General features: G+C 40.9%; 1 protein-coding gene across 1 annotated transcript; it reads right to left on the bottom strand.

Moving 5' to 3' along the window:
- Positions 1 to 234: 234 nt before the first annotated feature.
- Positions 235 to 11,873, bottom strand: rab11al (RAB11a, member RAS oncogene family, like). The gene is made up of 5 exons (XM_074683624.1): positions 11,554 to 11,873; positions 6,821 to 7,016; positions 5,909 to 6,102; positions 3,561 to 3,641; positions 235 to 2,000 (listed from the first exon to the last, which is right to left on the bottom strand). Exons 1-5 carry the CDS (start codon positions 11,591 to 11,593, stop codon positions 1,861 to 1,863), a joined length of 651 nt encoding a protein of 216 aa, XP_074539725.1. The 5' UTR covers positions 11,594 to 11,873; the 3' UTR covers positions 235 to 1,860.
- Between the last annotated feature and the right edge of the window lie 473 nt (positions 11,874 to 12,346).

Raw genomic sequence — 12,346 nt, forward strand, 5'->3', positions numbered from 1 at the left:
TCGATTAAAGTGGGCGTGCAGAATTAATCCCATAACGTTATGATTTAAATACTTCCTGGTTACCCAAATGCATTCAGCTGAACTAAATCAATTGAAAACTCAGCGTCTTGCTTCCTGTATAATTAAAAAGCACCTTAAAGAGACACGAGAAGAGACGATCTATAACAAATGAGGTTTTATTTATACACATTTTGTCCAATATACATATATTAGAATAACTGTTAAAAAAGCCCTAACCTACACCACCCAGTTAAAGACCTGTGAAGTCAACAGAAGTCAGCGTTGATGTGGAAACACATCAGCAGGATAAACACCATCTGTGTGCATAACCTTTGGATTTAATTAAGCCCCTCCCAGCTCTACCATACTTTCTGCTTTCCTCATCTATTAAACTATTAAATACTAACAAACCCAATCCTGGCTCCTTGATACAACCCCCCGCCCTCTCCACAGGAAATAAAGACAAGTGAGAGTGAGGGTAGACCTCAGGGAGATCCCAGAAGGCAGAGTCCTGTTCCAGTTACATACAGCGTAGAGAGACACAGAAAGGAGTAGGTGAGCAGGCAGCAGTGGAGGATTTCACTTACAGTAAAACAAGCCATCTTGGGTACATCAGAGACCACAGAAGCAGGGCAGGGCTGAGTGCCCTCACAAGCTCATACTCTGAAACATTATCCATCCATCCATCCATCTATCCCAGCTAGCAGGCAGCAGCAGCACAGGGTTGTCCACGCATTTAAAACAATTTCTTAACCTCTCCCGCTTCACGCAAAGGTTAGGGACAGGCATGAAAGAGTCATCAGAAGAGCCCAAACTTTTATCCCACTAGCCAGCATGCAAGGTAGTTCACCCATCCACGAGTGATGCAGCTTTCTGTTATAAAAGTTGGGAGTTAATGCTGTGCAAAGCTTGCAAGAGCATGACTCATCTGTAGAGAACAAAGTGTGCAGAGAGCAGGGAAGCCTTCCAAACAAAGATCAAAAGCAATCAAAAAGAAATTACATGTCACTGTTCGAGAGGGATGTTATTGCTCTGAGTGGTCTGGTGGAACGCAACATGAACCAACTTCCCCCAAATTCTTGTATGTGCATTTAGGAAAAATGACTTGATGCCCTTTGCTTCTGTGTTAGTGAGGTGTAGCCGTCTTTATGAGCTCCTTCAGATAGGATAGTGGTCAAAGCATTGAAAAGCAAGAGAGCTGCCTTTAGTGTGAAGCCATCAGCGAGAAAAATCTAAATGAACTAGTGTTTGACTGCAAACCCTTTGGCCAAACAAGACCTTAATCTAGTGTTCCAATAAATATTGCAAGGGACTTTATTTTTAGAATATTATACATTTGCGGAAAATGAGAACGACAGCGGGGACAGAGGGGTTGCAGTTCAGTCTTTTCTGATGTGGAATTTTTATTGCCCAATATCCTGATAGTGAGAAATTGACAGAAAGCATTTACTGGCTTGTAAAGTACAGATTTAAAAGGGAGGCAGTTTGCAAAGACAGAAATCGTGGTGAGATACAAAAGAGACCTAATCTTGTGTTAAAATTTTCATTAGATTGTGAAGCAGTTCTGATCATGTACCTCTTTCAAAGTAGAATGCACGGGAAACCATGCATCAAACTTCACTACATCCCTCTCTGTCTGTTTGTTTAAACCTCCTCACTATCCCTCCCTCTGTGGTCCTCTCGATTATACTGTGTGAAGTTTTCTTGAGCAGACAAATCATTCCCATTACAAGTGTCCTTGTGTAAAGTGGTTCTCTCTACCTGTCTCCGTTCCCCTGTCCATCTGTCTGTCTCTTTTTGTCTAGCTGGCTGTTTCTCCGATAGAGCCTGGAGGTGAAGGAGGGGGTCAGTGGTAAGGTCTCAGTTGTTCTGGCAGCAGACGCCCTTACTGGCTGAGTTTTGGGTGGGCTCAACTGTGATGGGCACTACGTTGGAGGCTGGTGAGAAGTCTGAGTCGCTTCGCCCTGACATCTGTCTCTGTGACACGATGTTGTAGATGGCTGTGATGGAGAGAAGGGTGAAAGGGAATGAGTTATGTGTAGATGCCTTTAAATCTAGACAACAGTGGAGCATATTGTGATAAGGACAAACAGCATGGCAACACTGAACAACAAGTGTTCTATCCAAACTCCTGGCAGCACTGAGGGATTCTTTCCATCCTAAACTGGTATTGGTATGTCATGTGGCAGCACCAAGTCTCATTTTAGGAATTCTTCCAAAGCTACAAGACCAAATAATTTTACATGTCAGCTAAAACACACAATTTATTTAACAGACCCTGTATGCTCGTAATTACAAGCAGTTACTTCTCTCTGAACTTTCTCTGTGTTTTTTCCCAGCATCAACCTTTCCCTTCTAAATACTTTGATGCCATTAGTGTGGTGAGTTCATCATCTTAGCTGAGCAGGAGCAGTACAAACACTCTGCAGGTTTACTGTTGCATACTGCCCCTTTAACTCTAAACTACAGCCAGATGTGGAACAAAACAGTCCTGAAATAAAAAACGCCTATTAAGCAAGAAGTTTAAAGCAAAACAAGTCTCCTGGCTGACTGTGACGTGACATGTCAGGTGGTAGAACCATGACTCATTTCTAAGAACTCTTCACAGCACCAGCTGCTGAGTCTATATGGACAATAATCCATCAGGATGACCCTCCCTGACCTACGATCTGTCTGCTTCTGTTATCTACACACGTGGCTTCTTCCCTGCTTCACTGGGTCTATAGCTGGTCTGCTAATGTGCTGTGAACTTCCTCTATTCTCCTCCCTTAATGAGCTAATTAGCATCATTAGCTCAATGGGGCTTGTTGGTTTGAAGTTTTTATGAATCAGAAATTACTGACAAAGCTGTGGTTAGGGGGGACGGCTAAAACGGCTCAAGCAGAGGCGTCTGGGTGCTGACAATGGAGCAGAAGCAGAAAACAAACAGCGAGTGGCACATACTCACACACTGATAGCCCCTGGAGCAACTGAAGTGGAAGCACCACTCAATGTTGGATCGTCCCTTTGAGCACTCCAGGGGTTGACTCAGTCACAGTGATTGCTTTTTTTTCATGTTATCAAATCTCCAACATCAGATCTCCTTGTTAGCTTACCTTTAAACCCCTATGTAGACTGCTCATGGACTTATTTGTGAAAATACTATCTTTGAACCAGCATCTGAATTTTGTCTATAAACAGATGCATGTAGTTCAGTGGGTCAAACTAATTTGTAAACAGTTTTGAGATATTTAGGTGGGTCTGACTGACTGCGTGGTTTTCTGTGACTCCCTATATTTTTGGCTATAACAGCAAAACATAGAGTGTTTATTTTGGGCTTGGGCTACATTTAAATGAGGGGCTTTGATCACCAATATGATGGATTTTGCTGCCATCTAGTGGCAAACAAAAAGTGTTGTTATGTAAACCCTACAAGTCTATCTGGAACTCTAATACTTTAGCATAAATGAGCTTTAGGCATCACTGAGCTCCAACATCAAATTCAGTTTTATTCTCTAAGAATATATAAACACTGTTTACAACAAATAAACAACAGGCATACACACAAATGGAAAACTCACCTGTGAGAATGGTCTTGAAGGCCAGCTCCACATTATTTGAGTCTAATGCTGACGTCTCCAGGAAAGACAAACCATGCTTCTCTACAAAAAACAATTAACAGAATGTCACAGGATGTAAAATCTTTGCAGTGTTTTCTAAATCTTTCATTGACCTGCACACATTAGTGGGGGCGTATAGCTGTACAAGCTTTAATACTGAAGTTATCTTCTGTATTTAAGACTCTGTTTTGAACATGATCACAGAAATCCTTGGAGAATGCAGTAAGACTACATTTGGTTTGTATTTTGATGAAAAAAAAATTGTAATAACAATCTTATATTGATTACATTAGAAGACGTTTTGAATAACGTGCATTGACAAAAGCACAATTGATCTCTTATTTATCATTTTACAGATATGCTTTACTGAGTTTACCATCAAAAGGGCAACAGAGTGAAAAGTGACTTCACCTTGAATTAAATGAACCCTCTGAATTTGATCAAGGCTGAAAATATTTGTTATAATGCAAGCAAAATGTACAACAAAGCTTCAGTCTCTGCCTTGAAATAAATGCAGAATCGTTGGATACTGAATACATAAAACATGGAATATTAAATGAATCCACCAACTAAAATGTGAGCCTCTGCTGCTTCTCTCTTAACATCATAATTTACTAAACTGCTTTTGGTTTTTAGACTTTTTAGACATCACCTAGTAGAGGAAAAAGTGATATTATAATAGATTTTGCATGGACCTGTCCTTCGTGGGCTTTATGTAAATTAAGATGCTTCACACATGGTCAGTGGAGTGACCAACTGAAAAAAACAAAAAAACAACTCAACCAGCAAAAGCAGGGCAAAAACGTTATTTATGGATCAACAGGAATCATGAATTTGACTTCCACAGAGCCAGCGCCATCAAGAATCATTTACCAGTCAAAGCAGGTGCAACACCGACTCAGACACGAGCCAATAAACTCAAGGTCAAGAATGAACACAAGGGGCAACCACTCTGAAATAATAAGCGTGTCAAAAGGTTGACAATTACACTTAAATTATTGTGAAGTTACCGCAGGGTGATTGTAAAAACTAAACCTGCTCTGAAACAAAGCCTTGAAATTCTCATAGGGTCGAGAAAAATGGAAGTTTAATTTATTTAAATGGAGTCCTTTTGAACCTGTGCTGTGCTTTCTTACATGTAGCCAAGGACACGTGCGCTGGTGGACACATTAATGGAAAGCACCTAACAGTGCCAGACTGCAGGAGTTTCCAGGGGGATTAAATATACTGACTGTTTAAAGGAGACAACAGCACAATAAGATGTGAGAGGAAATTTCTCATGTCAGGAAAGTTCAAATCATAATCAGCTCATAAAGAAATTTTCAAAGCTTTCAAGGCAGTTCTGTCCATATTTAAGCCTATTTTCTCTGCTCTTTTAAAGGTGCAGTTGACGCCTTCATGTGTCATGATGTATGACATCTCATTTTTGGGATGCCTTCTTTGTTGTCTCCCAACTGCTATTTTGAAGCTTATTTACAATCAAGCAAAAGATGGACACGACATAATCCAAAACAAGGACAAGATATGTAGAGATTAAGTTAATTAAATTACAAACTCTCCTTGGCCCCTTAAAGTGATACTCCGGGATGGAACAAGTTGGGTCCTATCACAAGGTTTAGGGCAGAAATTACCCCTACAGCAGTGATTTTGTGCAGCAGAAGCCCAGGGCGCTTGCACCAAAGACCCCCTCCCTGCTCCACAGCCGGTTTCCTCTGCACTCAGACGGGGCCAATTTTTACTTGACCAAAAACACAAATAAACGGACTCCCACCAAAAAAATCTGATATCGGTCTGCATTCACGCTTTATTTAGAGAATTTTAAGCGCGTTACTTTCAGACGAAAACACCGCTAAATAAGGCTGTAGTTCTCATCGTGTCTCTTCATCCTGGCAGACTACCTGCGTTTGTTTATATCTGGCACGCCGCGCGCGTGGACTGATACACTAAGCTGCGAGCGCTTCGTAGCCAGCTGTGGCTCTGCAGCGGAGGTAGCGCTGTTTTACGACACGATGAGAACTAGAGCCTCATTTAGTGGTGTTTTTGGCCCCGTCTGAGTGCAGAGGAAACAGGCAGAGGAGCAGGGAGGGGGTCTTTGGTGCGAGCGCTCTGGGCTTCTGCTGCACAAAAACACTGCTGTAGGGGTAATTTCTGCCCTAAACCTTGTGATACGACCCAACTTGTTCCATCCTGGAGTATCACTTTAAAACCTAATACAGCAGGGTCTGAGAACTTGAAAGGCCTACACATGCTGGGTACTGTCTGTTCTACATAAAATACCCACACAATAAGATCTCACCCTTCACACTTACCTGCAAAGGCCTTGGCTTCATCTGTGGGCACAGCCCTGAGGTGGCGCAGATCACTTTTGTTTCCCACCAGCATGATGACGATGTTGCTGTCAGCATGGTCCTGCAGCTCCTTCAGCCAGCGTTCGGCGTTTTCATACGTCAGGTGCTTAGCAATGTCATACACCAAGAGCGCTCCGACGGCTCCACGGTAATACCTGGGCAGCACAAGAAGAGGATAGATCAAAACATAAACAGTGGGAGACATCTTTGCTTCTTTACAGCCTGTTGATTTCAGGATTCTTGAGCCAAATAAGCTGGGCCTGCTTTAAAGCACAAACTCTAATAACCAACAAGTAGAGAAACTAAAATACACATGTAATGAAACACTAAGCTCATAAGACTAGTTAAGACTGATTGACGTTACTTATTTAATCAAAGGTCCCTTCCTGAATACCTCTTGAGGAATGACACAGAATATGCTGGTGCCTCAGGCTTGGCTGCTGCATAAAAAAAGGATCAACATTTGGATGGGAACCTCAGTGAGAGATGAGGAGGAAGCTGTGATTAACAAAACACTTCCTGCCCCAAGGCAAAAAAAAGGTGCATTTCGTACTTCTTATCACTTATCACACCCTTATTACTTCCTCATGTCTCTTTTTAAGCTTTTTTAGTCATGATAACCCCATACTTGATTAAATCTCAATTTGATTCGTGGACCGAGAGACGCTTTGGTTAGAGGATTTAACCTTTACACTAGAAACCCTGCTTACTAACAAATACACAAAGTGACTGTTTGTATGAGTTACTAAACAATACCCGAGCATGAGGACACAAAAAAGAAGGAAGGAACCTGTTTTGATGTCGTGATCATCTTTTTGAAGTATGAGTGGAGTCTGTGCTTCATAAAAACTTCAGTGATGTGTCTATACTCACGCAGAAGTGATAGCTCGGTATCGCTCCTGTCCCGCTGTGTCCCAGATCTGAGCCTTGACAGTCTTGCCTTCTACCTGGATGCTGCGAGTGGCAAACTCCACCCCGATGGTACTCTTGCTCTCCAGATTGAACTCATTCCGAGTGAAACGAGACAGCAGGTTACTCTTCCCCACGCCGGAGTCTCCTATCAGCACCACTGCAAAGGAAAAAACAGTGTTTGAAAAGAGGAACATTTGTCATCAGAATGGTCAAACAGTGTGCTGTGGGCTCTCTTTGTGGTGTTCTTTTGACTCATTCATACAGGGGGGATTTTCATGAATGTAAAGCAAATATGGGAGCAGACAGAGCATATGGTTTAAGCAGCAGAGGGTGATTCTTTGCTGCAGCTGTTGAGACAAATCCATGGTAGGATTGTTATTTCATTCATCCGTGAAGGACTAATATTAAACGAGATGAGCTGATTTTTAAATTTAATTTGTTGCTCTTTCTATTATGAAGCTTGCCTTTACAATGAAGCACAAGTTTGGCTTCCAGCCGAGGTAGAGCAGAAACTCAGGGGACTCCCACTGAGTTTACTGAGTATTAGAACCATCTCATCTTCTCAAGACATGCAGGCAGACTGAGCAAACAAATCAAGGTTAAATTGATGATTTAGTGCAGATTTATTTTTATCAAATGTACTCCAGAAATAACAGCATTCGTGTCAAGGAGTGTGACTGGTTTGGTAATACAACTTTTTTTTTTTGTAGGAAAGATGCTTTATTTGATAGACGGTATATTTTTAGACAAATACTACCACCCAGTGCTTCTTCTAAGTTCAGTTATCGTTATTTCAGAATGAATGTGAATAATTCTGTTTATAAGAGACAAGATTTTGGGTTTTTAAAGTCTTGTGCCAAGTTGATCAATCATATTTGAGCAGGATTCAGGGTAAGGATGGGTACCTTTCACATTTGAAATGATACGGTAACGATGCTCGGTACCTGGCAATCAATATCGCTACTCAGGGGTACCATTTCTCAATACTTTTTTGTGCTGATGTGGAAATCTCAAAGTTTTTCAATTTAACATATCTATTCTTCAATACATAACCTTGCAATGCTGTATTTATGTCCAGCATGGAAAATCACCTACTCTTCCACTCCCCCACAGTCACAAGGATGCGCTACTTACCTGCGTACTTTTGACAGAATTTCAGTTGGTACCAAAAAACGCAACACAGTAAACAAAGAGCAACAATGGGAGACATCCAGTATTTTGTCTTTTTTGTGATTGGCATGTGGCACTTTGATACAAAGTGAATTTAACCTTTGTTTCAGAGAGGACTGAGTGCCGCCCGGAGAAATGCAGCCGCTCTCGGTAAGTGATGATTCTTTTGACCAATCAATGGTCTACAGTGTTGTAGCTCTACCTTCTGAGATCGGATCGGTTTAGTCTGGCACCCTGACGGCAGGGTGCCAAAAAGTGGGATGGCTCGTCTCAGTTATTTAAGGGTCTGTACCAGGATAAGTCAGTGGAAACACGTACAATGTGTGCCGCGCCGAGACGAATCGAACCACTTGGTGGAAATGGGGCTTATGAAAGTACCCAATTTAGTACCCATCCCTACTTCAGGGACACAAGTTTAAAAAAAAAAAAGTTGCCACATGAATTCCTCAACCACATCTTCAACTCTTCTTTCAATAATCTCTAGTAGGGCTGCAGCTATCGAATATTTTAGTATTTGAGTATTCTACTGAAAATCCCATCGATTAATCGAGTAATCAGATAAAATACATTTTTGTTTAGTTAAAGAGCAGTTATTTTTCAAATGAAAATTTTTCTCTTTAAGCACTTGCTTTGGTAGCTTCAAAATTTGTAAACATACTTTGACACATTTTTTGTGCCTTGTACATCTCATCAAATGTTGCAGACCCAAATGGCACTCATTTTGTAGAATGACCCATTAGTCTCCAAACTCCAGAAAAGAAGCTAGATTTGTTGCTAGTTGCTATTTTGTATAAGAGTTAGCTTGAGGGGTCAGAAAACTCTCTTAATATGGCCTCAGCTCTATTTGAAATACCACTCTTTGATCTTTTTTAAAATTAAACGATTCCCGAGGCGGAGAAAATTACTTGAGTAATTTTTGTAATCGAGTACCTTGAATCATTCGAGGAATCGTTTCAGCTCTAATCTCTAGAAAGACATGTCTCAGAGCAAAAGTGATCTGTTGATGGGTTCTGATGCTTGCTTCTGTCCCCACACAGGGGACAGAGGCGTCACAGGTTTCTGGTTGACTGACAACATCTAGCACTGGACAGAGGAAGTGTTGGGCAAAAGCGTAATCTGATACATGAGAAACTTCTGAATTTTTGTTCAAGCTCACAAAGAACAAATCAGACTATAACGTTGTACAGTGAAACTGAAGCTGTTTATCGTATTATTCAGGTCATTCATAAAAACTTCGTAAAAAATCATGAAGACAAAGCACACCTGAAAATATCCCTTTCAGTTACCTGAAATAGAAATGATGAACTGACGTAAAAGAATGCCTAATTTTTCTTTCACATACTTGAACTTTAAGGGGCTTGAACTGACATGTTTAACAGATTACTCAACTTACAATTCAAAGTCTTTCTAGACCAACAGGACCCTGATGAAGTAAACAAAAAACAGAGGCTTCTCCTCTGTGGGATCTTCTCCAAAAATGAACTTTAACGGCCATCATTAGAGTGAGTGTTAGTCAAAGATCTACTTCCACAATTTTCAGGTGAGTCAGTCTGTCAAAAGGAACCAACCACACAAACTCACCCCAACTATTGGGAAATAGGAAGTTGACAAGGAATGGGAAATTGCATGAACACATCAACCACTGTGTACTAAATTTGCATTAAAGCTTTGCAGCTAGTTATAAACCTACCCACGAACTTTTGCAGACAATGGCTGAAGGTGAAAAACCTATGTGGGATAAATATATCCCTAAAAGTAACTGTGTAGCTCAGCTATGCATCAAAAACCGACACAGTCATTCTCCATTTTGTCTGACACAAAAGATCTTGGGCGTAGGACAAAAAATCATTATGCAACGGCTTTCAGGTTCTCTGCCATCAGACAGGTATTATCACGGCTTCATTACACACCCATTCAACAGCCCATTGTTGGGTTTGCATTCTTCAGCAAAAAGATGTGACACCTCTCCATTATGTTTAACATCCCCGCACCCAGAAATATAGTGTATCATGTGAGGAATAAAAAACCAACAACACTCAGAGTCTGCGAAGATGAGAGCTTTACATGTTCAATTTCAATAGAGTAGGGTGAGAAATTTGCCAAATCCAAAAAGAAGGTTTCCTGAGACAGACTAAGATTTAAAATTCTTAAAAAATGCTTTCTCATGACAATGATGGGTGCAGAGAAAGAGCCCTGGCAGGAGCAGGAAAGCAGGTTGACTCCCTGCACTGCTGTCACCATCAGTAAGGAAAGGTTTATATGACTCACTAAAAGCTCACCCCACTTGACTCATGCTATCCAGCAGCAAGGTACAAAGAGAGGCTGTAGGAACAAAGCAGACTTGTAACAATAATGTTAGCTCTTTCCTGGTTTAACAGGAAGACTCGATGGCAGTCTTATCAGTGTCCTTGTACTGCTGCGAATGATTCAGATAAATGAAAAATTCTTTTTATCGCAGAGTGAGTGAGCAAATCTTGTCTTCTCTGTGCTCAGAAAGAGAGCTTCTCTGTGGCAACACACACATACACACACACACAATGCATGCAGGTATTTCCAGTTTGACAACACATGCCTGTTTGGTGTTCTATATTTGAACAGACCATAAGCCCTTTCCCTGGCTTGTGAGAATGTCCATGTAGGAGAGCTGTGTAAAGAAGAAAGCCATATGGGATAACATATTTCTACCTTTAGTCAAGCATACTCGTTTTTTTTCTTTTTTTCTTTTTTTTTTGCTTTTTTTATTTTAACCACATTCGGACACAGAAGTTTAAATCACACGGAAAAAAAGTAAAAACAAAGATGACAACACAGAGATTAAATCAACATAGATAATACCACAAAACTATGCATTTAGATCAAAATGCACCCAAAAGCAAGAAAAAAATCCCTTTGTCACTCAATATGGGACTTAAAAAGACAGGACACAGACTTAAGACACAGGGACTTAAGAAGTAGATACTGTATTCATTAACATCAGCAACACATTTTAATAGATCATGTGATACCATCTAATGTACAGTTTGTGAGCAAATGTTTAAAACCTGATGTAATAAATTGAGCAAGGGCTAGCTGTTTTTGATGGGTTTGGCTTTAGAGATCTAACAAGTGACTTCAAGTGAACTAGGAAGTCTCCTAACAAAAAACCCCACACCAAAATCGATTTGATTTCTGTGATAAGCCCAATGGAAGCTGTTCTGATTTGTCATCCCACCACAGTTTGTTGATTGCATCACCGGCCTGCAAGATGATGATGCTCCTTAAAGCATACCGAAAAGACTTTACAGGCAATACTGCAATCACAAAGCAGGCACACACCTTGTCGTAACTTGTGTCTCAACTTGTACAACACCAAGTTACAGCACATAGCAGGTGCCTCTGTCTTTAGGTCTGGAAAACGTCGTCCTATACACCTTGTTGTCAGGCTCACGGGGGTCAACCTCGGCATCAAATGACACTTGCTCACAGGTGTAATGGGGCTGGTGTCGAAATTTACACTGCTAGCTTTAAAACAAAAAGGCACTCACCTTTAAAAAGATAGTCATATTCGTCTTCTCTGCTCGTCATTGCTGTTGTTCTCCGATGACTCTACGTATTTACTCGAAGACGAACAAACTTCTGATACTTGGGAGACCGTCAGACAACCGTTTACGACTTTAACCGTCACACGGAAGACGGTAAATTCGTACTCAGGAGACAACAACGCTGAATAACCGTCACGGAATAATAATGTTAATCTGTTTTTATCACGAAGCATCAAAAAGATCCAACAGCAGGTAGGGGTTCAGAAAAAAGTTTCGTCTCGTCTTCCTCAACCTCTGTCACTTGCCATTACCGAGGCTGCGACGTAACGTCAGTGTCATTGTCCCGCCCCCTGTTCACTCCTAGTGGTCAATAGCTGATCGACACCTGTCACGAGCGTTGACGTGATTGGTTCGATGTGATGTCATTCATGCTTCGTTTACTTGAATGACGTATGTTGCTCCAAGCCTCAACAGGTAGTGAAGCCTCAGGTTAGTTAGTGGAAGCAAATACCAGCTGATAAACAGCTGTATCACAGTTATCTCAAAGGAAAAGTTATTTATGCTGCATAATAGCATAGTTCTTAAGATCAGTGCTGCCAGATGAGTTTTTCTCTTAACATATTGGGCTGGGAAGGATACTGGGCGGGTTGATAAAAATTTGAGGTGCTTTTGACAACATTTTCCTTTTTTCCAGAAAATATTCCAGAAAAAATATCCACAAAATAGTTGCTACTATTTGTCAAAAAACTAAAAACGCACACATTTCAACATTTCAGTAAACTGTTTTGTCCTTGCA

Source organism: Halichoeres trimaculatus, unplaced genomic scaffold, assembly GCF_033239565.1.
Source record: "Halichoeres trimaculatus isolate MK-OKI-2021-1 unplaced genomic scaffold, fHalTri1.1 fHalTri1_scaffold_12, whole genome shotgun sequence".
In the NCBI taxonomy this organism is placed as follows: Eukaryota; Metazoa; Chordata; class Actinopteri; order Labriformes; family Labridae; genus Halichoeres; species Halichoeres trimaculatus.